This window comes from Strix aluco, chromosome 33, assembly GCF_031877795.1.
Source record: "Strix aluco isolate bStrAlu1 chromosome 33, bStrAlu1.hap1, whole genome shotgun sequence".
Taxonomy (NCBI): domain Eukaryota; kingdom Metazoa; phylum Chordata; class Aves; order Strigiformes; family Strigidae; genus Strix; species Strix aluco.
In genome coordinates this window covers 2,854,593-2,878,977 of record NC_133963.1, presented here as the reverse complement: position 1 = coordinate 2,878,977, position 24,385 = coordinate 2,854,593, and the positions used below count along the sequence as shown (strand labels likewise).

At 62.3% G+C, this 24,385-nt stretch overlaps 4 protein-coding genes across 6 annotated transcripts; all 4 read left to right on the top strand.

Annotated features, from left to right (window-relative positions):
• Window positions 1-10: 10 nt before the first annotated feature.
• SIRT2 (sirtuin 2) lies at window positions 11-2,665 on the top strand (the record flags this gene model as incomplete). Its single annotated transcript, XM_074810071.1, is given in 13 exon segments — window positions 11-98; window positions 101-123; window positions 210-221; window positions 223-303; window positions 305-341; window positions 614-628; window positions 631-672; window positions 778-839; window positions 993-1,069; window positions 1,157-1,208; window positions 1,337-1,404; window positions 1,780-1,846; window positions 1,963-2,665. Coding segments are annotated over 13 exon segments (774 nt in total), but the record flags the coding sequence as incomplete, so codon positions are not given.
• A 661-nt stretch (window positions 2,666-3,326) lies between these two features.
• On the top strand, window positions 3,327-11,261 carry HNRNPL (heterogeneous nuclear ribonucleoprotein L). 2 transcript variants are annotated; one of them, XM_074810096.1, is made up of 13 exons: window positions 3,327-3,542; window positions 4,251-4,369; window positions 4,455-4,692; window positions 4,824-4,909; window positions 5,141-5,237; window positions 5,322-5,394; window positions 8,266-8,337; window positions 8,640-8,920; window positions 9,021-9,142; window positions 9,217-9,418; window positions 10,579-10,636; window positions 10,760-10,855; window positions 10,959-11,261. In XM_074810096.1, the coding sequence occupies exons 1-13, from the start codon at window positions 3,327-3,329 to the stop codon at window positions 11,015-11,017; spliced, it is 1,719 nt and encodes a 572-aa protein (XP_074666197.1). In that variant the 3' UTR covers window positions 11,018-11,261. The 2 variants fall into 2 exon arrangements, with proteins under 2 accessions (XP_074666197.1, XP_074666196.1); XM_074810095.1 differs by having other exon boundaries at window positions 10,727-10,855.
• A 257-nt stretch (window positions 11,262-11,518) lies between these two features.
• On the top strand, window positions 11,519-16,772 carry ECH1 (enoyl-CoA hydratase 1). Of its 2 annotated transcripts, none has more exons than XM_074810121.1 (10): window positions 11,519-11,667; window positions 12,840-13,003; window positions 13,084-13,172; window positions 14,040-14,164; window positions 14,260-14,308; window positions 14,386-14,450; window positions 15,304-15,374; window positions 15,475-15,546; window positions 15,657-15,807; window positions 16,627-16,772. In XM_074810121.1, the coding sequence occupies exons 2-10, from the start codon at window positions 12,984-12,986 to the stop codon at window positions 16,729-16,731; spliced, it is 747 nt and encodes a 248-aa protein (XP_074666222.1). In that variant the 5' UTR covers window positions 11,519-11,667; window positions 12,840-12,983; the 3' UTR covers window positions 16,732-16,772. The 2 variants fall into 2 exon arrangements, with proteins under 2 accessions (XP_074666222.1, XP_074666223.1); XM_074810122.1 differs by having other exon boundaries at window positions 11,577-11,667; window positions 12,831-13,003.
• Window positions 16,773-17,229: 457 nt separating this feature from the next.
• Window positions 17,230-22,377, top strand: LGALS4 (galectin 4). The gene is given in 13 exon segments (XM_074810000.1): window positions 17,230-17,274; window positions 17,435-17,523; window positions 17,871-17,944; window positions 18,037-18,140; window positions 19,940-20,050; window positions 20,155-20,178; window positions 20,262-20,300; window positions 20,393-20,422; window positions 20,533-20,554; window positions 20,557-20,620; window positions 20,734-20,863; window positions 20,865-20,900; window positions 22,188-22,377. Coding segments are annotated over 13 exon segments (918 nt in total). The 3' UTR covers window positions 22,338-22,377.
• Window positions 22,378-24,385: the final 2,008 nt, after the last annotated feature.

Sequence of the window (24,385 nt, the reverse complement as noted above, 5' to 3'; positions counted from 1 at the left end):
TGGGGACCCCCCCACCCCGCTGACCCCCCCCTCTGCGCCCTGTCCCCCACCTCAGCCCACAGTGTGTCACTACTTCATGCGGCTGCTGCAGGAGAAGGGCTGCTGCTGCGCTGCTACACCCAGGTAGGGACCCCCCATTACCGGGGGAGGTTTTGGGGTGCCGGGGGGGTTATTGGGGGTACTCCTGATCCCCCCCCTCACCCCGGCAGAACATCGACACGGCTGGAGCGGGTGGCGGGGCTGGAGCCCGAGCTGTTGGTGGAGGCTCACGGCACCTTCTTCACCTCCCACTGCCTGCGGCCTCTCCTGCCGCCAGTCCTACGACCTGCCCTGGATGAAGGGTACGGGACAGGGGGGCGTGGGGTGTGTGGGGACCCCCCCCGGGGAGTGGGACCCCCCCCTGGGGCACCAGTGAGGCTTTGGGGGGGGCAGTGTGTCCCTGGGTGGGCGAGGGGACCCTATTCTATGGGATCGGGGGCTAACGGGAGCCTGTTGTCCCCCAGCCCCACCCCCAGTGTCCCCCTGTGTCCCCCTAGTGCCCCCCCATGTCCTTTTGTGTGTCGTCCCCCCCCCCCCCCGCAACTGAACTCTCCCCTCCCCATTTTTTTTCCAGAACGGATTTTCTCCTCCCACATCCCAAATGTGAGAGGTGCCAGAGCGTGGTGAAAACCGGTGAGTTTTGGGGGGGGGGGTCGGGGGGCGGGGGGGGGCCATGCCCCAACCTTGGGCACATGGGCCCCCCCTCAACGCCCCCACTCACCCCCCCACCCCCCCCAGACATCGTTTTTTTCGGGGAGGACCTTCCCTCGCGCTTCTTCACCCTCGTGCTCGTGCCGTCGGTGAGTGGTTGGGTGGGGGGGGATGTGGGGGCCCTGAACCCCCCCCCTGGATTTGGTGGGGGAACACAGGGACCCTGAAGCCCCCCCGCCCCCCCCAAAAAATTGGGGGGACACACACCAGTGACCCTGTGGTCACATCCCGTCTCCCCCCAGGATTTCCAGAAGGTCGACCTGCTCCTCATCATGGGCACCTCGCTGCAGGTCCAGCCCTTCGCCTCCCTCATTGACAGGTGGGACCCCCCTCCGGGGGCCCCCCAGAGCCCCCCCCAACTCCTTGCTGCCCCCGCTGTGACCCTCCTCTTCTCCCCACCCCACAGGGTCCCCATCAACACCCCGCGGCTCCTCATCAACAGGGAGAAGACGGGGCAGGTGAGGAGCAAGGGGGCTTCGGAGGGGTTTGGGGGGGCGTGTTAGGGGGGACAGATGGGGTTGGGGGCACCGGGGGGGGGGCGCAGATGCTGCTGCCCCCCCTCCAGTCACCATTTTTCCCCCCCCAGAGTGACCCCTGCACGTCCTCCGTGGGCTTCGGCTGTACCATGGACTTTGATTCGGACAAGGCTTACAGGCATAGGGGGGGTTTGGGGGGCTGGGAGGGGTTTGGGGGGGCTGGGTGGGAGGCTGGGACACCCAGTGGGGCGGTCTGTATGCTGTAGCAGGGTGCTGGGGGTCAGGGCCCTCCCTAAAGTGGTTTTGGGGTCCCCCCTGCCTGCACGCCCCCCCTCATGGGCTTCAGCTGTGGCACGGACTTCGATTTGGACAAAGCTTAGGGGCATGGGGGGGTTTGGGGGGCTGGGGGGGGAGGCTGGGACATCCAGCTTCCACAGTGGGGCGGTCTGTATGCTGTAGCAGGGTGCTGGGGGGGTCAGGGCCCCCCCTAAAGTGGTTTTGGGCCCCCCCCCCGCCTGCACCACACCCCCCACGGGTCCCTCTGTCCTTGCAGGGATGTGGCCTGGCTGGGGGAGTGTGACGCCGGCTGCCTGGCACTGGCTGAGCTGCTGGGCTGGAAGGTACCTCCCTGCTCCCCGGGCAACTTGGAGAGGGGGGGGTCCTGGCCTCCGTGCGCCACCCCCAAACCCAGCCGTACCCCCCCCAGAATCGCTCACTGAGCTCGTTCCGTCTGCAGAAGGAGCTGGAGGAGCTGGTGAGGAGGGAGCACGCTGCCATCGACGCCAAGGCTGCCCAGGGGGGCGATGACGAGGCCCCGGGGGGCGATGGCAAAGCCACAGGGGTCACCGGCAAGCAGCGGCGGGGCAGCCAGGACCCCGCGCTGTAGCACGGTGACGTTAAATGGCCGCAGAGGAAGGTTATCGGCCTTGTTTGTTCCCGTTTGGGGAGTGGGGATGGGGGACGACACCGGGTTTGGGTGAGAGGGGGCGGTTTGGGCGCCCTCCGTGTCCCAAACAGGGGGGCAGGAATGGGGGGGCTGGGGGTTACAGTTGTATGTTGGGGGTCCCTGGTTACTGGGAGATACTGGGACCAGGAGCGAGGGGGGAATTGGTGCGGGGGTCCCTGGTTAGTGGGGGGGTCTCCAGTTACCAGGGGTTACTGGTGTCGGGATTCCCAGTTACTGGTGTGGGGGGTCCCTGGGATTGTGGGGTGATGGGGCTGGGGCCGTCCCTGCTGGCAGCGCACAGCCTGGGGGGATCCCCCCAGCTCCTCCCCTGTTCGTGGAGACCCTGAACCCCCCTTTTGCCGCTTTCTCGCGGTATTTGTTCAATAATTTGTTCAATAATTTGTTCAATAATTTGTTCAATAATTTGTTCAATAATTTGTTCAATAATTTGTTCAATAAATTTGTTCAATAAATTTGTTCAATGTTTCTAAAACCTGGCGGCGTCCTGCCTGACTCTGAGGGTCCTTCACGCCCTCGGGGGTCTCTACCTGAGGGGCCGCGGTGGGCGGGGTCAGCGCCAACTGGCGCGGGCCAATCCGAAGTGAAGGGTGAGGGAAGCGGCCAATCGGAGCGAGGCGTGGTGGGTGCGGGGGTTGATAGGCGGCAACGTTAGCCAATGGGTTAGGGACCGTCCTGGCGGGAGAGGCTGAAGAGGCTGCGAGGGGCAAGAGGAGAGCCAATCAGAGCCCAGGGTGGTTGATTGGCGCTGCCTTTGACCAATAGCCTGACGAGCCGCTGCCGAAAGACCCTCTGGGAGTACCCGGAGAGGCGGTAGACGAAGGCGGTGTCTGAGCGCTGGGCCATGAAGAAGGGCAGGGCGCCGTTCAGACAGGCAGCCGCTCCATCCAACCAGCTCGGTGGGCGGGCGGACGGTCGCGGACTGAGGCCAATAAAAGGTGGTGGCGCCGTTGACGTGCAGAAGCACGGGCCAATGAACGCGGGGTTGGCGGGCCGGCGGGCCCAATGGCAGCGAAGGGTGGGGCCGACGGCGGAGGGGCAGCGCAGCGAGCCAATGGGCCTGGAGTCCCGCCTTGAGTGGCGGGGGGGCGGGCCAATAGGGGCGTGGCAGAGGCGGCGCGGCGGAGTGAGGCGCCATGTCGCGGCGGCGGTGGCGGGGCCCGCAGAGCGCGGAGGGCAGCGGCCGCGGGGGCGAGATGGGGAAGATGGCGGCGGGCGGGGGCGGTTCGGGCCGTTACTACGGCGGGGGCGGCGAGGGCGGCCGCGCGCCCAAGCGCCAGAAGACCGAGAACGCGGAGCCGCCGCCACACGGGATGGGGGGGGCTGGTGGCGGGCCCGGCGCTGTCGGAGCGGTGAGCGGGGGCCGGCCGGAGGGGGGAGGTTGGGCCCTTGGGAAGGGGGGTGGGCATCATGGCGGGGCCTGGGGAGGGGGGGAGGGGGGGAGGGAGGGGAGGCGCACGCTGGGGCCCGAGTCGGGCGAGCTGCGGGGCGGGATGAGGCCTGAGGGGACGGTAAATGGGATGGATGGGGCAGGGCTTGTGGGGGGCGGACCGGGGCCTGAGGCGGGGGGGGGGGGTGTGTGTCAAAGCAGGGGCAGGTGGAGCCTGAGAGGGCTGGAAATGGGCGGCAGAGTAGTTCTGGGGGACCAGGAGAGGGTATGGGGGATGTTTAGGGGGTCGGGGGCTACCTGGAGGGGGTATGGGCCAGGTCAGGGTCCCGCGGGGGCTCAGGTCAGGGCTTGGGGTTGGACAGGGTCAGGCCTTGGAGCGCTCAGCACCGTCAGGGAGAGGGGAAACGGCTTTCGAGGGGCAGGGCTGGACCCCGAGGGCCTGCGGGGTCTTTGCCTGCATCCCCCAGCAGCACTGGGAGCTCTTTCATCGCATCAAGTTCAAAACCGTTTCTCCTTTTAACCACTGAGACAGGACCCTCATGATGGGTGGAGAGCGGGCTGAGATTCCCGGGGCGGTTTTTCTTGGTGGTGCCCCGGACGTAGATAATTTTGGGGGAATAAAGAGGTTTGGGTGGGCGCCGAACTGAGCCGACCCTTTCTCTCCCGCCAGGAGAACTACGACGACCCCCACAAGACGCCCGCCTCCCCTGTGGTGCACATCCGAGGGCTGATCGATGGCGTCGTGGAGGCCGATCTCGTGGAGGCCCTGCAGGAGTTTGGCCCCATCAGGTGAGGGGACACGTCGGGGGGAGGCACGTGGCGGCGTCGCGGTGGCACCACGGTGTCAGTGTAACCGTGGCCTTCGCTGTCTCAGCTACGTGGTGGTGATGCCCAAGAAGAGACAAGCTCTGGTGGAGTTTGAGGACATTCTCGGCGCCTGCAATGCTGTTAATTACGCAGCTGACAACCAGATTTACATCGCTGGTCACCCCGCCTTCGTCAACTACTCCACCAGCCAGAAGATATCCCGCCCCGGGGACACGGATGACTCCAGGGGTGTCAACAACGTCTTGCTCTTCACCATTCTCAACCCCATCTACTCCATCACGACGGTGGGTGATGACGCGCTGGGGGAACCTGAGGGTTTTGGGAATGTCACACGCCGCTTTGGGGGGGATTTTGGGGGGCTGCTGCTGTCCCTCAGCCAGGTCCCTCACGCCTTCTTGCCTCTCCCATCCCGCAGGACGTGCTCTACACCATCTGCAACCCCTGCGGCCCCGTGCAGAGGATCGTTATCTTCAGGAAAAACGGTGTCCAGGCCATGGTGGAATATCCTTCTGTGCCCTCAGAACCCAGGGCTGCCTCTTTTGTGGTGGTTTTTTTTTTTTTGCTGTGGGTTGGTTTGGCTCTGCCTTGGCTGCACGCTGCCGCGTCCTGGCCGGCTACGGGGCGGGAACCGAGGGTTTTCTGACACACGGCGCGGTCGGATCCGTTCTCCCCAGCAGCAAAACCCTCCCTAAAGGCACTTTCGCTTCCGTCAACGTCCTTAACGCCGCCAACGTTTGACTCAGTGCAGAGCGCCCAGCGAGCCAAGGCGTCCCTCAACGGGGCCGACATTTATTCCGGGTGCTGCACGCTGAAGATCGAATACGCCAAGGTGAGTGTCGCCGCCGGCAGCGCCCACCTCTCCACAGGGGTGACGCCGCTGACGCCTGACGTTTTTCCGGGTGTCTTCTCGCAGCCCACACGCCTCAACGTTTTCAAGAACGATCAGGATACCTGGGATTACACCAACCCCAACCTCAGCGGACAAGGTAATCTCCGATGAAGCGCTTTGTACCTTCGCACACGGGTCGGGCACAGCACTCTCATACCGACCCACAATTAATGTAATGCCATTCGCCTGCCCGGACCTTCAGCCGGCGCTGGCGGGGGCTCGACGGGGAGGGGCGAATTGAGGTGAAAAAAACGGAGCGGCGATGGCCGGGGGTTTCTCTCGGCGATTTGTTTGGCGCGTTGTTTGTCGGGGAGTCTCGGTGTCAGGCGCATGAAACGAGGGGGAGTCTCTGCACCACCGATACGCTGTTGTTTTTATTTTTTTATTATTATATATTGACTGAGTTTCTGGCTGTTTTGGTGGGGGGGAAAGTGCCATTGCTTTCTTGTCTCTGCCCCGCTGCCGGCTCTTTGCGTGCCTCATCTTCCGAACTGGATTTACCAAATCGGGGCCGCGTCACCCTCCCGGAGCCAAGGGGCGAGTTGGAAATGCCCTTGGCCTGGCAAGGGGGCACCCAGCCCCTCTGTAAAAACCGGTGGGGAGACCCCCAGTTCCCTTGAACTTGATGGGGGGGGTGTGTGTGTGTGGAAAAAAAAAAAAAAAGACACCCCCACCCCAAAAAAAGCCCCTGCTGCGGGAGCGGGTGTTTTCCCCCTCCCAGCTGGATGTCGGGGTGGCCGTCAGTGCCCCCCGTGTTGGGCTGCGCAGGGTCAGCCCTGCACGAGGAGCTCGGTGACACTTGTTTGGGGGATTTTTTTTTTTTTTTTTTTTTTTTTGTTTAAAGCCGGGGTGTCGGCGCCGGGCGGCTGGAAGCGGGGATGGGGGGGGGGTCGGGGTGGGGAGGGGTGTTTGGTGGAGGGATGGGGGGGGACATCGGGCTTCGCTGTGGGAGCCGCCGAGCCACCGTCTGCCGGACACCCCCCCGCTTTTCAAAGCTGCAGAGCCGTTGGGGTGCTGACGCAAGCAATGGCATTACATGACTTTTAGTGAGGGGGGGGAGCGCGGGGCGGGGGGGGGCAAGGGCAAAGCTCTCCCCCCAGGTACATACCGTAGAAGATGTGCAGAGCTGCAGGGGCGCGAGGGGGCTCGCTGGGAAGCGGGCGGGGGGTGCGGTAACGTGGCCTTTCCCAGCTCCGAGCAGTCATTTGCACATAACCCCGGGGACCATACTACAGCGGAAGTCCCGAATGGGCCGTGACCTGCCTCTGCACATTCCTCACACCACCACACAGTGTAGAAACCTTTACTGGAGAAAACACGCAGCATCCAGAAACAAAGCAGCAGCTTGAGCTCATTACATCAAGGACACAACACCGTGGCCCAAGGACTATCTACAGCACAAAGAGAGAAAGAGGCGCAGCATGCCACAGCAGACATTTACCTTTATTTTACCAAAACCAGACCCAGCCGAACCCACGAATGTACACAGAACTAGAAAACACAGCCCAGAGGGTCCTCAAAACAAGCCCAGCAGCGCTCTTACCGGAGACCGGAGTAGATCTGAGGCCCTCCAAGACCTTAGGATTGTTCTCAGCACGGTTTGGTTTGGGAGGGCAGTTCCTTTGCTTTACGCTGTTTCTCCTGCGGTCCTCAACCATATCAGCGCCAGGCGGAGAAAAAAAAAAAAAAAAAAACCAAACCAAAAACCAAACCAAACCAAACCAAACAAAAAAAAAAAAAAAGCCAAAACCAAAAAAAACACCAAACCAGCCAACACAAAGCAACCCAACCCCAAGGGCACACAGGTCCCTAGGAGGCTGTAGCTGGGGCTGTGCGGGTCTGGCCAGAGACACATTTTCATTACAGAGGAGACACGCACACGGGAAAAAGCCAGACAGAGCCAGAAGCACCATTTTGTTACAGCACAACACAAAATGCAGGAGGTGAAACACGGAGGAACACATTTATCACACCTTTATGTCCTCACTCTCGGTATCTTCTGAGGACAAAACATCTGTGAGACCTTTTTTTTTATAAAAAAAAAAAAAGATTTTATTTTTTTTTTTTTTTAAAAAAGAAAAATTGTAGCGGTTTTGTGCCTTTGACCTGTGTTTATGACTCTGAAACCATGTGATGCAGGGTCGCAGTGTATGTTTGATGGGACGCCATCTTTCAGAACTGTGCTAACTCACTCTTGAAGCGTCCAATGGTAAGAGAAATACAGAATTTTTATATGACAATGGACATTGTACTTTGTACTCCCGCTGTAAGTAGCCCTTTTCAATCTTTGTAATTGACTCGGAATAAACCTGTACGAAACCTGGTCATGTAAAGGGAAGAGAAGAGCAACTGTACGGTGACATGAGCGTGTTTATGCCTTGTACGTGATGGCTCGTTTTAACCTGTTACTGCTGTTGCTTTGCTGCCTGTACCAGTCTCGCTCCCTCTCCCATTTTGTCGGGGCGGGGAAGATGTCTTGCCACTTTTTTTATTATTTAATTTATATTTTTATTTTTTATTTTCCTTTCTGTACATTAATTTATATATATTTTTTTTTTTTAATGGCTGTGTAGAAACTAGCAGCGTCCCGGAGGTCGGGGGGCACGGAGTGGGGCGCTCCCCTCGCCGTACCTCCCCCCTAGTCAGCTTAGGGGGGGCCCAGGGCTGGTCCCTGGTGGGAGGGAGGGAGGGGGAAGGATTTGGGGGGGGCAGTTGTCCTGGGATCGGCCCCCTTGCTCCAGCCGGGGCTCTCCGTCCCCGCTGGGAGGAGACACGGGGGTCCTGGTTGGGGTTCGGAGCCAGCCCCGCCATCGCCCTCCTGGGGTAGCTGGGGGGAATCCCCAAAGCCTGCCCCGGGGCCAGGCTCGGGTGTCGGGGACTCAAAGGGGTCCCCCTGGCGCCCTTGGGAGTGGTGTGTGTCCCCCCTCACCCATCCCGAGACCACCCTAACCTCTCCTTCCACCCGCAGGAGAGCCGGGCGGAAACCCCAACAAGCGCCAGCGGCAGCCCCCGCTCCTGGGAGACCACCCTGCAGAGTACGGTACGGTGCTCCTCGCGACTGGGGGGGTCCTGGGGGGGGATGGAAACACGATGTCAGGGGGTCTTGGGGGGAGAAACGTGATGGTGGGGGGCCCTTGGGGAGGGAAACGTGATGTTGGGGGAAGCACATGATGGGGTTTCCTGGCAGGGGGGGGAACATGATGTCGGGGGATCGTGGAGGGGGGAAACACAATGTTGGGGGGGCCTGGGGCGGGGGGGGAACATGATGCTGGGGTGCACTTGGGGAGGGAAATGTGATGTCAGGGGTCCTTGGGGTTGGTCTCCAACCTTCTCCCCGCACAGGAGGACCCCACGGTGGCTACCACGGGCACTACCACGACGAGGGTTACGGCCCCCCGCCGCCCCACTACGAAGGGAGGAGGATGGGCCCTCCGGTTGGGGGGCACCGCCGGGGTCCCAGCCGTTACGGCCCCCAATATGGGCACCCGCCGCCACCCCCACCACCGCCGGAGTACGGCCCCCACGCCGACAGCCCCGTCCTCATGGTCTACGGCTTGGATCAGTCCAAGATGAACTGCGACCGTGTGTTCAACATCTTCTGCCTCTACGGAAACGTTGAGAAGGTAAACGGGGAGATGGGGCTTCCCTGGGGTTTGGGGGGGGGGGTTGGGGATGAGGGGGGGTCTTTGAGGGGTTTTTATTCCACCATTTTCCTCCTCGCAGGTGAAATTCATGAAGAGCAAACCAGGAGCAGCCATGGTGGAGATGGCGGATGGTTACGCCGTGGACAGAGCCATCACCCACCTCAACAACAACTTCATGTTCGGGCAGAAACTCAACGTCTGGTGGGTCTTGGGCCCGGGTGGGGGCCGGTGCGGGCAGCCCTGCCTGCAGTGCTGAGCCCCTGCCCGTCCCGCAGCGTCTCCAAGCAGCAGGCCATCATGCCCGGGCAGTCCTACGGGCTGGAGGACGGATCTTGCAGCTACAAGGATTTCAGCGGTTCCCGCAACAACCGCTTCTCCACCCCCGAGCAGGCGGCCAAGAACAGGATCCAGCACCCCAGCAACGTCCTCCACTTCTTCAACGCGCCGCTGGAGGTGACCGAGGACAACTTCTACGAGGTACGGGGGCACCCGCCCTCCTGCTGCTCGCTGCTTCCTTTTCCCTCTCCTCTTCCTCCCGTCTCTGTTTTTCCTCTCTTCCTTTTTTTCCTTCTCGTTCTCCTCTTCCTCTTTCTCCTTCTCTTCCTTCTCTTGTTTCTTCCTTCTCTTTCTCCTCCTTCTTCTCCCTTCTCTGTTTTCCTTCTCTTCCTTTTTCTCTTCCTTTTCCTTTGCTTTTTCTCCTCCTTTTCCTTCGCTTTTTCTCCTCCTTTTCCTTTGCTTTTTCTCCTCCTTTTCCTTCGCTTTTTCTCCTCCTTTTCCTTCGCTTTTTCTCCTCCTTTTCCTTCGCTTTTTCTCCTCCTTTTCCTTCGCTTTTTCTCCTCCTTTTCCTTCGCTTTTTCTCCTCCTTTTCCTTCGCTTTTTCTCCTCCTTTTCCTTCGCTTTTTCTCCTCCTTTTCCTTTGCTTTTTCTCCTCCTTTTCCTTCGCTTTTTCTCCTCCTTTTCCTTCGCTTTTTCTCCTCCTTTTCCTTCGCTTTTTCTCCTCCTTTTCCTTCGCTTTTTCTCCTCCTTTTCCTTCGCTTTTTCTCCTCCTTTTCCTTCGCTTTTTCTCCTCCTTTTCCTTTGCTTTTTCTCCTCCTTTTCCTTTGCTTTTTCTCCTCCTTTTCCTTCGCTTTTTCTCCTCCTTTTCCTTCGCTTTTTCTCCTCCTTTTCCTTCGCTTTTTCTCCTCCTTTTCCTTCGCTTTTTCTCCTCCTTTTCCTTCGCTTTTTCTCCTCCTTTTCCTTTTCATCCTCTCCTTTTTCCCCTTCCCTTCCTTTTTCCCCTTCCCTTCTCTTCCTCGTCCCTTCTTCCTTTTTCTCCTTCCCTTTTTCCTTCTGTTCTGTTTGCTTTTCCTTCTCCCTTCATTTTTCTTCTTCCTTTTTCTTCTCCTTTTTCCTTTTCCTTCTCGTTTCCTTTTTCTCTTCCTTCTCCTTCTCCCTTCTGTTTTTCTCTTCCTTTTTGTCCCTCTCCTCCTTTTTCTCCTCTTCTGTTTCCTTCTCCTACTTCATCCTTTCCTTCCCCTTCCCTCTCCCCTTTTCCTTCCTCCCTCCCTCCTCCTCCCCCTTTTCCTCCTCCCTTCCCCCCCCCCTCCCCACCATCCACCAACCCCCCCTCTCCATTTTCCCCTCCTTCCTCTCCCCAGATCTGCGACGAGCTCTGCGTGAAGCGACCCTCCTCTGTCAAGGTCTTCTCGGGGAAGAGTAAGTTCCGGGGGGCAGGGAGCGGCCACCCGGGGGGTGCTCCCTGCCCTGGGGGGGGCGCGGGGGGGCAGGGTGGCATGGCCGCCGCAGCCGCCGGGCTGAGGAAGGGACACCCCCCCGCAGGCGAGCGCAGCTCCTCGGGGCTGCTCGAGTGGGACTCCAAGAGCGACGCCCTTGAGACCCTCGGCTTCCTCAACCACTACCAGATGAAGAACCCCAGTAAGTCGAGGTTTATTGGGGGAGGGGGGGGGACGACGACACACGGGGGGGGCCCCCCCAACCCTTCCAGACCCCCCTAACCCCCCTCTTTCTTCTCCCCCAGACGGGCCGTACCCCTACACGCTGAAACTCTGCTTCTCCACCGCCCAGCACGCCTCCTAACAGCGACCCCCACCCCGCGGGGGCCCCCTCCACACCCACACACCCCCTTTTTTTTTTTTTCCCCTTTCTTTTTTCTTCCCCCAAACCCCTCGGTTTTTTTTAAAGCCTGATGTTCAGTAGTGACCACCCCGTGACCACCCCCCCACCCCCCCCGCCCATTTTTAAGGAGAATGATTGTACATGTGCTCGCCCCCCGTGTCCCCCCCCCCAGCCCTCGCGCCTTTCAATAAACTCGTTTGGAAAACGGAGCCCGCGGTTTGGCGCTGGGGGCCCCGTTTTGGGGAGATTTTGGGCGGATTTTGGGCAAGGCTGTTTTTAGAGGTGGCTGCAGGGTTCAACTGCGGCCTTGTCACCGGGGCGGGGAGGGGGGGGGCACTTCCGCCTCGGTAGGGGGCTGCAGGGGCACTTCCGCCTCGGTAGGGGGCTGCAGGGGCACTTCCGCCTCGGTATGCGGGGTTGCAGGGGCACTTCCGCCTCCGTAGGGGGGGTTGCAGGGGCACTTCCGCCTCGGTAGCGGAGCGGAAGTTCCGTGGTCCCTGGTCACGTGGCGGAAGGGGCGGGGCGTTACCCCGCTGCCCTTGGCGTGGGGAGGAGCGCGCGGAGGCCGATGGCGCTGTGGGCTGCGGGGCTGCGGGGGCTGCAGAGGAGACGTGAGTGGGGGGGGGGGGGGTGGCGTGTGTGTCCCCCCCACCCCACGGCGGGCACGTGACACCCCCCCCACCCCGCGGGGGTGACCCCCGGCCTGGTCCCCACGAGCCCCGGCCTTAACCTTGACCGACCCCAACCCCCCCTCCCGGCCTGTCAGGACCCCCCAGACCCCCCCCAGGCGCCACTTTGACCTTCACCGCCCTTGTCGCCGCCTCTGGCAGGGAGCCAGTGGGTCCCAGTCCCTTCCCAGTGGGTCCCGGTCCCTCCCAGTGGGTCCCACTCCCTTCCTAGTCCTTCCCAGTGGATTCCAGTCTGTCCCAGTGGTTCTCAGTCCCTCCCACTGGTTTCTAGTCCTTTCCCAGTCCCTCCCAGTGGTTCCCAGTCACTCCCAGGATTTCCTACTCCCTTCCCAGTCCCTCCCAATGGTTTCTAGTTCTTTCCCAGTCACTCCCAGGGGATTCCAGTCCCTCCCCACCTTCCCCCGTGACTCTCAAGTCTTCTCCCAATCCCTCCCAGTATGTCCCAGTACATTTTTGGTGGTTTCTAGTCCTTTCCCAGTACCCCAGTGGCTCCCAGTTCTTTCTTAGTGGATCCCAGTGAGTTCCAGTCCTATCCCACTGCCTCCCAGCCCTTCCCCTCTGCCTCCAGTGGGTCCCAGTACCCCCCAATCCTGTCCCAGTGAGTCCCAGTTCTTCCTAAGGGTTCCCTTCTCCAGTGGGTTCCAGTCCCTCCCCAGTTCATCCCAGTGCCCTCAGCTCTTCTCCAACAAGTCCCAGTCCCTCCCCATAGAGGCTCCCAGCTGTCCTCCAGTGACTCCCAGTGCTCCCACTTGTTCTCTAGTGGGTACCAGTCTCTCCCCAGTGTGTCCCAGTGCCCCCAGCCCCTCCCCAGTCCCCGCAGCTCTTCCTCAAGAGGTCCCAGTCCCTCCCCAGTGGATCCCACCCTCTTCCCAGTGCATTCCAGTGCCCTCAGCTCTTCCACAACAGGTTCCAGTCCCTCCCCAGTGCATCCCAGTGCCCCCAGCCCTTCTCCAGTGGGTCCCAGTCCCTCCCCAGTGGGTCCCAATCCCTCCCCAGCGGCTCCCAGTGCCCCCAGCCCTTCTCCAGTGGGTCCCAGTCCCTCCCCAGCAGCTCCCAGTGCCCCCAGCCCCTCGGGGTGACTCCAGGTGCCGCAGCGCTGCGGGTGCTGGCCCGGCTGATGTCGGCAGAAGCCACCGAGCGCCGCTCGGACCGCCCGCAGCTTCGAGACGTTGCGGGTGACGCCGGAGGGGGACCATGTCCTGCACGTGGAGCTCCACCGCCCCGAGAAGAGAAACGCCATGAACGTGGCGTTCTGGAGGTACCGGGGGGGCACCCAGGGAACCCTCCAGGACCCGCCCCCCCGAGACCCCCCACCCCACGGTCCCTGTCCCCGCGCAGGGAGATGGTGGAGTGTTTCCAGGACATCAGCCGGGACTCGGCCTGTCGTGCCGTCGTCATCTCGGGCGCTGGGAAGATCTTCACAGCTGGTGAGGGCCCCCCCCGAACCCAGCAAGGGGGGGGCGGAGGGATTTGGGCTCATTTTGGGGGAGATCTTAGAACTGAGGGAACATTTCAGCCCCAACAGGGGAAACTGGGGGGGGGGGGGGTCTTGGCCCATCTGTGTGGGACTGGGAGCATCTTGGCGCCAGCTGGGGGGGATTGGGGGCACCTTTACCCCAGCTGGGGCGGGGGGGGGGTTGGGGTAACTTTGCTCTAGATGGGGGGATTTGGGGGTACGTTTGCCCTGTCTGGGGGGATTTGGGGTATCTTTACCCCAGTTGGGGGGAATTGGGGGCACCTTCACCTCATACAAGGAGGGACTGGGGGTACCTTTACCCCGGGGGGGCAGATTAGGGGTAGCTTTACCCCATTGATGGGAGATTTGGGGTACCTTTGCCCCGGGGGGGGATTTGGGGTAACTTTACCCCATCTAGGGGCAGATTTGGGATAACTTTGCCCCAGATGGGGCAATTGGGGTACATTTACCTCATCCGGGGGGGATTTGGGGTCCCTTTACCCCATTCGGGGGGGATTTGGGATAACTTTGCCACAGATGGGGCGATTGGGGTACATTTACCCCATCCAGGGGGGGGATTTGGGGTCCCTTTACCCCATTTGGGGGGGATTTGGGATAACTTTGCCCCAGATGGGGGGACTGGGGTACATTTACCCCATCCAGGGGGGGGATTTGGGGTAACTTTACCCCAGCCAGGGGAGCTGAGGGACATCTCAGCATCACCAGGAGGATGGGGGGGTGCCTGCACCCTGGCTGGGGAAAGACCAGGGGGGTCCTCCCCCGCCCCAAGCCCCCACCCGGGAATTGGGGACAGTCGGTGACGTCCCGGCACCGGCAGGGATCGATCTGGCAGCGATGGGCGGCGATGTCCTGCTGTTGGAGGGTGACGACATGGCCAGGAGGGCCTGGAACCTGCGGCAGAAGATCTGCGAATACCAGGAGACCTTCTCGGTGCTGGAGAAGGTGGGGACGGACGGACGGATGGACGGAGGCGGGGTGGGGGGACACAGATCCGCGCCCCCCCCCCCCCCTCCCCGACACCCCATCTCTCCTTGCAGTGCCCGAAGCCGGTGATCGCGGCCGTACACGGCGCCTGCATCGGCGCAGGTGAGCTGGGGACAGCGGGGGGCGCCATGTCGGGTCCCCCCCGCCCCAAACTCTGGCTCAGGGTCGGCTCCCGGCAGGCGTCGACCTCATCTCGGCCTGTGACATCCGCTACTGCAGCCAGGACGCCTGGTTCCAGGTGAAGGTGAGTGGCCCTGGGGACCCTCGGGTGGCCCTGGGGACTCTCGGGTGGCCTGGAGGGTCCTTGGGTGGCCCTGAGACCCCTTGGATGTCCCCAAGACCCCTCAGATTGTCCTAGTGACCCCTTGGATGTCCCTGAGACACCTCAGATTGTCCTCATGGCTTCTTGGGTGGCCCTGAGACCCCTCGGATGTCCCTGAGGGGCCTGGGACATTGCTGAGACCCCTTGGATGACCCAAGACCCCTTGGATTGTCATGGTGGCTTCTTGGATGGCCCTGAGACTCCTCAGATGTCCCTGAGGGGCCTGGGACATCCCTGAAACCCCTTGGATGTCCCTGAGACCCCTCAGATTGTCCTCATGGCTTCTTGGGTGTCCCCCAGACCCCTTGGATGTCCCCAAGACCCCTCAGATTGTCCTGGTGGCTTCTTCGGTGTCCCCCAGACCCCTTGGATGTCCCCAAGACCCTTCAGATTGTCCTGGTGACTCCTTGGATGACCCTGATCCCCCTCAGATGTCCCTGAGACCCCTTAGACATTCCAGTGTCTCATTGGGATGTCCCTGAGGGATCTGGGACATCCCTGAGACCCCTTGGATGTCCCCAAGACCCCCTAGATTGTCCTGGTGACTCCTTAGATGTCCCTGAGACTCCTTGGATGTCCCTGAGGCGCCTGGGACATTGCTGAGACCCCTTGGATGTCCCCAAGACCCCTCAGATTGTCCTGGTGGCTCCTTGGATGTCCCTGAGACCCCTCAGATGTCCCTGGAGCCCCTCGGCCGTCCCCAAGCCCCCTTCCTCCACCCCCTGTGTCCCCCTTGGCCGTCCCCATGTCCCCTCACATGTCCCCACACCCGCAGGAGGTGGACATCGGGCTGGCGGCTGACGTGGGCACCCTGCAGCGTCTCCCGAAGATCGTGGGCAACCAGAGGTGGGTGGGGGGACGCCAGAGGGGCTGGGAGGGGGCTGGTGGCAGGGGAGGGGACTTCAGGGCGACCCTGTGTCACCCCCAAACCTTCCCCCCCCTGAAGTCTTGTCAACGAACTGGCCTTCACCGCCCGCAAGATGATGGCCCCTGAGGCGCAGAGCTGCGGCTTGGTGAGGTACTGCACCCCAGAAACCCCCCGGGGAGGGCACCCTGTCACCCCCCCGGTGTCCCTCGGGGTCCCTGCACCCCCCCTGGCATCTCCTCTCCCCCCCGCTCTCCCCGCAGCCGGGTGTTCCCCGACAAGGAGACGCTGTTGCGGGGAGCTCTGGAGGTGGCAGCTGCCATCGCGGCTCGTAGCCCCGTGGCCGTGCAGGGCACCAAGGTCAACCTGGTCTACTCGAGGGACCACCCTGTCACCGAGGGGCTGCGCTACATGGTGAGTGACACCCCCCCCCGTCCCCCCCCCCATCTCCGCCGGGTCCCCTCCCTGTCCCCCCAGCACTGGGTCCCCGCCCATCTGTCCCTGTGCCCCCGCCCTGACCGTGGTGACGTCCCCGTCTCCACGCTCTGGGCATCCCTGTGGCTGGTTTTGGCCCCAAGGGTGGCCCTGTCTCCGAGGGTGTCCTGTCCCCAAGGTTGTCCTGTCCCTGTCCCCAAGGGTGTTCTGTCCCTGAGGGTGTCCCATCCCTGTCCCCAGGGTGTCCCTGTCCCCAAGGATGTCCTGTCCCTGAGGGTGTCCCATCCCTGTTCCCATTGCTGAGGATGTCCCATCCCTGTCCCTGAGAGTGTCCTGTCCCTGTCCCCAATGGTGTCCTGTCCCTGACCCCGAGGGTGTCCCTGTCCCCAGGGGTGTCCTATCCCTGTCCCTGAGGGTGTCCCGTCCCCAAGGGTGTCCGATCTTTGTCCCGTCCCCAAGGGCGTCCTGTCCCTGAGGGTGTCCCATCCCTGTCCCCATTGCTGAGGATGTCCCATCCCTGTCCCTGAGAGTGTCCTGTCCCTGTCCCCAATGGTGTCCTGTCCCTGACCCCGAGTGTGTCCCTGTCCCCAGGGGTGTCCTATCCCTGTCCCCATTGCTGAAGGTGTCCTGTCCCTGTCCCCAAGGGCGTCCTGTCCCCGAGGGTGTCCCATCCCTGTCCCCATTGCTGAGGATGTCCCGTCCCTGTCCCCAGGGGTGTCCTATCCCCATCCCTGTGGGTGTCCTGTCCCCGCGGGTGTCCCGTCCCTGTCCCCATGCTGTCCCCGTCCCTGTCCCCAGGCCACCTGGAACATGAGCATGCTGCAGACCGACGACATCCTCAAATCGGTGCAGGCGGCGATGGAGAAGAAGGGTCCCGAGGGCGTCCCCTTCTCCAAGCTGTAGGGCCACCGCGGCCCCCCCCAATAAAACACCCTTGTCGCCGCGTCCCGTCTCCTCCCTGGGCAGCGCCGGTGGGGGCAGGGGGGGGACATGGGGCTGGCGGGGGGGGCGGTTTCCAATGGACATGGGGGTCCCCATGTCCCCAGGGATCAGTGATGGGGGGACCCCATGGTGCTGGGGACCCCCCTAAAGTCGGGGACCCCCCCCAGAGTCACAGACCTCGGTGTCGTTCCCCCCCACCCCCTCAGGGACGCATCCAGGCCCCTCCCGGCCACCTGGGTGTCGTCCCCCTCCCCGGCACGGGGCAGAGTCCGGGGCGTTGTCACCTCGGGCAGGTCCTGTGTGTGTGTGTCCCCCACCCCCCTCACCCTACATCCGGGGGGGGACAAAGTCCAGACCCTGCCCTGGGAAGGGACCGGGGTGGGGTGGGGGCACCCAGTTTGCATTTGGGGCTATAAAAGTCCCGGTGTCACTGTCACCATCATCATTGTCACCCTCACCATGGCCTTCGTCCCCGCGCCCGGCTACCACCCCGCCTACAACCCGGTTGGTATCGCCCCTGGGGGGGTCCTGTGTTCCCCCCCCACCCCCTCAACCCCCCAGGATGGGGACTCAGGGGTCAGGGTCCTGGGGGACCCTGTCACCACCCCCTTAGGGACAGGGTGGGGACCCCACTGACCTTGTGGTCACCCACCCCCCCCCCCAGCCACTGCCCTACGTGGCCCCTGTGATGGGGGGGCTCCGGCCCGGAATGGCTGTTTGCGTGCAGGGTCTTGTCCCCCCCCACGCTGACAGGTAACGGGGACACTGGGGAGATGGCCCGGGGGGGGGGGGGGGCTTCTGTCCCTTTGTATGGGTGGGGGGAACATGGGAGACATGGGGGGGACACAGAGGGATATGGGGGGGGACACGGCGGGGGGACACAGAGTTGGGGGGTTATGGGGGATGTGGGAGGGACACGGGGGGACACATGGGAGGACACGGATATAGGGGACATGGAGGGGACGTGGGGGGGACACAGAGTTGGGGGGGGGGATGGGGGCACAGGGGGACATGGAGGGGACATAGATATGGGGGACATGGAGGGGCACAGGGGGACATGGGGGGGCAACAGAGGGATATAGGGGACAGGGTGGGCACAGGAGGACATGGGAGGGACACGGGGAGGACATGGGGGACATGGGAGGGACACAGCCCCCGCGGTTGCAGGTTCCGGGTGAACCTGGCGAGCGGGCCGGAGGACGAGGCTGACCTGGCCTTGCACTTGAACCCGCGCTTTGGGGCCGAGGGGCACGTGGTGCTGAACAGCCGCTTCGGGGGGCAGTGGGGGCCGGAGCAGTGCCGGACCTCCAGGCCTTCGTGCCCGGGACCCCCTTCGAGATCATCATTGCCGTCACCCCCAGGACTATCGGGTGCGGGACAGAGTGGGCGGGGGGTGGGGGGTGCTCTGCTGGTCCATGGGGCAAAGGGGCTCACTGGGTGGTACGTGGGGTCCCAAAGGGGCAATAAGGAGTCCCAGAGGGGGAGATATGGGCTCACTGGGGGGGATATGGGGTCCAAAGGGGGTATATGGGGTCCCAAGGGGTATATAGAGTCCCAAGGGGGGTATATGGGGTCCCAAGGGGGTATACAAGGTTCCAAGGGGGGTATATGGGTCCCAAAGGGGGTAAATGGGGTCCCAAGGGGGGGTATATGGGGTCCAAAGGGATATATGGGCTCACTGGGTGGTATATGGGGTCCCAAAGAGGGTATGGAGTCCCAAGGGGGGGGTCTGTGAAGTCCCAAAGGGGATATATGGGGTCCCAAGGGGGTATATGGGGTCCAAAGGGGGTATATGGGGTCCCAAGGGGGGGGTCTGTGGAGTCCCAAAGGGGATATATGGGGTCCCAAGGGGGTATATGGCTCACCAGGGGTATACGGGGTCCCTAAGGGGTTATATGGGTCCCAAAGGGGGTATATAGGTCCCAGAGGGTGCTATATGGGCTCACAGGAGGTATGTGGGGTCCCAAAGGGGCAATAAGGAGTCTCAGAGGGGGAATATGAGGCTCCCAGCGGGTATATGGGGTCCCAAGGGGGGTATATGGGCTCACCAGGGGTATGTGGGGTCCCAAAGTGGATATATGGCTCACTGGGTGGTATATGGGGTCCCAAGGGGGTATACGAGGTTCCAAGAAGGTATATAGAGTCCCAAGGGGGGTATATGGGGTCCCAAGGGGGTATATGGGGTCCCAAGGGGGGGGTCTGTGAAGTCCCAAAGGGGATATATGGGGTCCCAAGGGGGTATATGGCTCACCAGGGGTATACGGGGTCCCTAAGGGGTTATATGGGGTCCCAAAGGGGGTATATAGGATCCAAGGGGGGTATATGGGGTCCCAGAGGGTGCTATATGGGCTCACAGGAGGTATGTGGGGTCCCAAAGGGGCAATAAGGAGTCTCAGAGGGGGATATATGGCTCCCAGCGGGTATATGGGCCCCAAGAGGGGTATATGGGGTCCCCAAAGAGAGTATGTGGGCTCACAGGGGTATGTGGGGTCCTAAAGAGGGTATATGGGGCCCCAAGGGGGGTATATGGACTCACAGGGGGTATATGGGGTCCAAGGGGGGGGGTCTGTGAGGTCCCAAAGGGGATATATGGGGTCCCAAGGGGGGTCTGTGGGGTCCCAAAGGGATATGTGGGGTCCCAAGGGGGGTCTGTGGGGTCCCCAAGGGGGGGGTCTGTGGGGTCCCAAAGGGGATATGTGGGGTCCCAAGGGGGGTCTGTGGGGTCCCAAGGGGGGTCTGTGAGGTCCCAAAGGGGATATGTGGGGTCCCAAGGGGGGTCTGTGGGGTCCCAAGGGGGGTCTGTGAGGTCCCAAAGGGGATATGTGGGGTCCCAAGGGGGGTCTGTGGGGTCCCAAGGGGGGTCTGTGGGGTCCCAAAGGGGATATGTGGGGTCCCAAGGGGGGTCTGTGGGTCCCAAGGGGGGTCTGTGAGGTCCCAAAGGGGATATGTGGGTCCCAAGGGGGTCTGTGGGGTCCCAAGGGGGTCTGTGGGGTCCCAAAGGGGATATGTGGGTCCCAAGGGGGGTCTGTGGGGTCCCAAGGGCTATATGGGGTCCCAAGGGGGTATATGGCTCACCAGGGGGATATGGGGTCCCAAAGCCGGACTCTCTGGGCACACAGGGAGGGGGATTGGGGGGTCTGGCCCCTCCTGACCCCCCCGGCCCCCCCAGATCCTGGTGAACAGTCGCCCCTTCGACGAGTTCCCGCACCGGCTGCCCCCGGAGCAGGTCACGGCCGTCACCGTGGACGGGGACCTGGAGCTGCACTCGGTCACCATCCTGGTGCTGGGGTGAGCCTGGCCTGACCCCCCACCCCGAAACCTATATCCCCCCCCACCCCACTTGGGGACCCCCCCCATCCTCACTTCTACCCCATCTCTCCGCAGGGGCTCTACCCCCCCGCCATGCCGGTAAGTCCTGGGGGGTTTGGGAGGCCCCCAGGTGTTTTGGGGGGGGCCCCTTTCACCCTTCTTTCTTCTCCCCCCCCCCTCAGGACATGCCGCAGACCATCCCCTACCAGAGCAACCTGCCGGTGAGTTCTGGGGTGTTGGGGGGGGGCCACAACCCCGTCCCCCCCCCATCCTTGGGGTGTCGCCCCCGCTGACCCTCTCTCCTCTCCTGCAGGTGATGGGGCAACCGCCCACCCTCCACCCGGTGAGTGGGGGGACCCCGGCTCTTGAGGGGGTGTTGGGGGGGGCACAAGGTTTTGGGGGGCTCGGGGGGGGCCCTGTCCCCGTCCCACCCCCCCTCCTTGTCCCCTGCAGCCGGTGCCCTTCATCGCCACCATCCCGGGGGGCTCATCCCCAAGAAAACCATCGTGGTGAAGGGCTTCATCCCCCCTGACGCCGAAAGGTATTTTGGGGGTGGGGTGGGGTGTTAGAAGGGACCCCCACCCCCCTTCCCTGGGGCACCCTGAACACCCTGACACCCCCCCTCCCCCCTTTTTCTCTGTCACCCCAAAAAAGGTTCCACATCAACCTGCGGGCGGGGCCCGGGGGGGACGTGCTGCTGCACTTGAACCCGCGCCTGGGCGAGGGGCTGGTGGTGCGGAACAGCCTCGTGGGGGGGCACCTGGGGGCCGAGGAGCTGGAGCTGCCCCCACAACCCCCTCCAGCGCGGCCGCTACTTCGACGTGAGTGCACGAGGGCGGGCGGGAGTTGCACGAGGGGTTGGGGAAACGGTGTGCACGAGGGGCTGCGTTGCATGAGGACGGGCATCACTTGCACGAGGGGCTGCGTTGCGCAAGGGGTTGGGTTGCACGAGGACAGGCATTGCACAGGGGGGAGTTGCACGAGGGGCTGCATTGCACGAGGGGTTGTGTTGCATGAGGATGGGCATTGCACGGGGGGAGTCGCATGAGGACGGGCATTGCTTGCACGAGGGGCTGTGGCACAAGAACAGGCATCATACATGGGTGGGAGTTGCACAAGGGGCTGCGTTGCACAAGGGCTGTGTTGCACAAGGACAGGCGTTGCGCAGGGGGGTTGCACGAGGGGCTGTGTTGCACGACGACAGGCACTGCACGGGGGGGATTGCACGAGGGGCTGTGTTGCACAAGGACAGGCGTTGCACAGGGGGGTTGCACGAGGGGCTGTGTTGCACGACGACAGGCACTGCACGGGGGGGATTGCACGAGGGGCTGTGTTGCACGAGGACGGGCATTGCACAGGAGGGAGTTGCACGAGGACGGGCATCGCTTGCACGAGGGGCTGCGTTGCGCAAGGGGTTGGGTTGCACGAGGACAGGCATTGCACAGGGGGGAGTTGCACGAGGGGCTGCATTGCACGAGGGGTTGTGTTGCATGAGGATGGGCATTGCACGGGGGGAGTCGCATGAGGACAGGCATCGCTTGCACGAGGGGCTGTGGCACAACAGGCATCATACATGGGTGGGAGTTGCACAAGGGGCTGCGTTGCACAAGGGGCTGTGTTGCACAAGGACAGGCGTTGCACAGGGGGGTTGCACGAGGGGCTGTGTTGCACGACGACAGGCACTGCACGGGGGGGGATTGCACGAGGGGCTGTGTTGCACAAGGACAGGCGTTGCACAGGGGGGTTGCACGAGGGGCTGTGTTGCACGACGACAGGCACTGCACGGGGGGGATTGCACGAGGGGCTGTGTTGCACGAGGACGGGCATTGCACAGGAGGGAGTTGCACGAGGACGGGCATCGCTTGCACGAGGGGCTGTGTTGCACAAGAAAAGTCATGCGCACGTGGGTGGGAGTTGCACGAGAGGCTGCATTGCACGAGGGCTTGTGTTGCATGAGGACGGGCACCGCACATGGGAACCGCACAAGTGTTGACATCGCACGAAGGACGGGTGTTGCCTGCGGGTGGATGTCGGTGTCGCACGAGGGCCCTGCTCGCACGAGGGTCCCCGTGCCCCACGGCCGCTCCCCCCCCTCTCCCCCCCCCCAGCTCTCCATCCGCTGCGGGAACCGCCGCTTCAAGGTGTTCGCCGAGGGGCAGCCGCTCTGCGACTTCACCCACCGCCTCCCCCCGGGGCCTCACGCCCGACACGCTGGAGGTGGACGGCGCGACGTCGTCCTCTCCTACGTCCACTTCTGAGCCCCCACGGCCGGACCCACGGCCGGACCCACGGCTGGACCCATGGTCGCCCCCACAGCCGCTGGCTGGGGCCCTCGGTGCCACCGTCACCCCCCAGCGCTGACCCCAATAAAGCTGCTGTTGCCTCTCACGCGCCTCCATTGCTGTTGCCCCCCCGCCCCAATTGCAGCCCCCGCAACCCCCCCCCCCCGGACAGGGTCCTCCTCCCCACCTGGTCCCCCAATGTGACCCCCCCCAACCTGCCCCCTAGTTCTGGCCCTGTCCCCAGCATCTCCCCTGACCCCCCCCCCCCTTCCTGTCGTGTCTCTGTCCCCAGCGTGTCCCCAGCCCTGTGTCCCCAGCCCTGTCCCTCTCCCTGTCCCTGTGTCCCTCTCCCCTTCCTTATCCTCATCCTTGTCCCCCTGTCCCTGTCCCATGTCCATGACCCTCTCTCTCTCCCCCTCTCCGTCCTCTCTCCTTGTCCCCATGTCCCTGTCCCCCTCCTTGTCCCCATGTCCCTCTCCCTCTCATTATCCCCATCCTTATCCCCCTCTCCCTCTCCCCATGTCCCTCTCCCCCTCCTTATCCCCGTGTCCCCCCTCTCCTCATGTCCCTGTCACCCTCCTCATCCCCGTCCTCCTCTCCCTGTCCCCATTCCATCCCCACGCCCCTGTCCCTGTCCCCATGTCCCCCCCCCCCAACAGTGGCCCCTCACCGGGTGACACAGGACGATGGGGACCATGAGCAGCCACCCTGAGGGGGGACTGGAACCCTGGGGGTTATGGCACCATTTTGCACCGCTTCTGCCATAATCTGCAAAAAAAAAAAACCCCACCCACCCCAGCCCAACCCATTCCAACGCCCAACAGCCCCTTCTGCAAAGAAATCCTTCCTAAGAGCCAGTCTGACCCTGCCCTGGCGCAGCTTGAGGCCATTCCCTCTGTCCTGGCGCTCTCAAGAGACTCCTCCCCCCTCTCTGCACCCTCCTTTCAGGGAGTTGCAGAGGGCCAGGAGGTCTCCCCTCAGCCTCCTCTTCTCCAGACTAAACCCCCCCAGTTCCCTCAGCTGCTCCTCCTAAGACTTGTTCTCTGGATCCTTCACTAGTTTCGTTCTTCTCTGGCCACATTCCAGCACCTCAATGGCCTTTTTGGGGTGAGGAGCCCCAAAACTGAACCCACTCATCGAGGGGCGGCCGAGCACAGGGGTGAGATCCCTTCCCTGTCCCTGCTGGTGATACAGAGAAATGATTACTTGTTTTGAGACTTATTTACTTACAGAAAACTGCTTAGCAACTTATTTACTTACTCACAGCAACTTATAGTATTAATTTTTGAATATTGTTAAGAATCCTGCTGGCCCAGACTGTTCCGTGGGATTTTACCAAGGACTGCTGTGTCCATCAAAACAAAGCCGTTTGCTGTGAAAATCTACCAAGAGCTGCAGCGTTCAGCAAAATACCTTGGTTTTGTCCTTGGGAAGCAGGTGTGCTCCAACGAGTTGGGCCTCGGTAACGAATGGTCATGTATGGACAGTAGAAGTTCCATTGGTTCTCTTAGATAAGATAGGATGAGTAAAACACTCTTGTTATTCAAGAAGTTGGCACCCGGCATTTGGCCTTAGTGAAACTCCTCCCGTTGGGCTCAGCCCATCGCTCCAGCCTGGCCAGGTCTCTCTGCAGAGCCTCCCTACCCTCGAGAGATCAACACTCCCACCCAACTGGGTGTCATCTGCAAACTGACTGAGGGTGATCTTCAAGAATCTGTAAATGTTGCCTGAAAATAAACCGTCCTGTTGGTGAACCTGACGGTTTCTCCCGAGTGCCTGCTTGGGCTGGGTCAGACTTACAGTCACGGGCCCAGCTGGTGTATTAATCCCAACAGAATGTAATACCCATGAAGGGGTAAGTCCAGCCGCCCCTCGCCCCTCTGACCGCTGAGGGCCGGCTAGAACCCAAGGGGATTTATCTCTCACCAAATTCATCTCCTACCCTTGTGGTGGTGCAATTCTCACCCTTCCCTGTCGGGCTGCTTGGTGCTGGGTGTGATCCCCCCCACCTCCCCCCGAGCCGT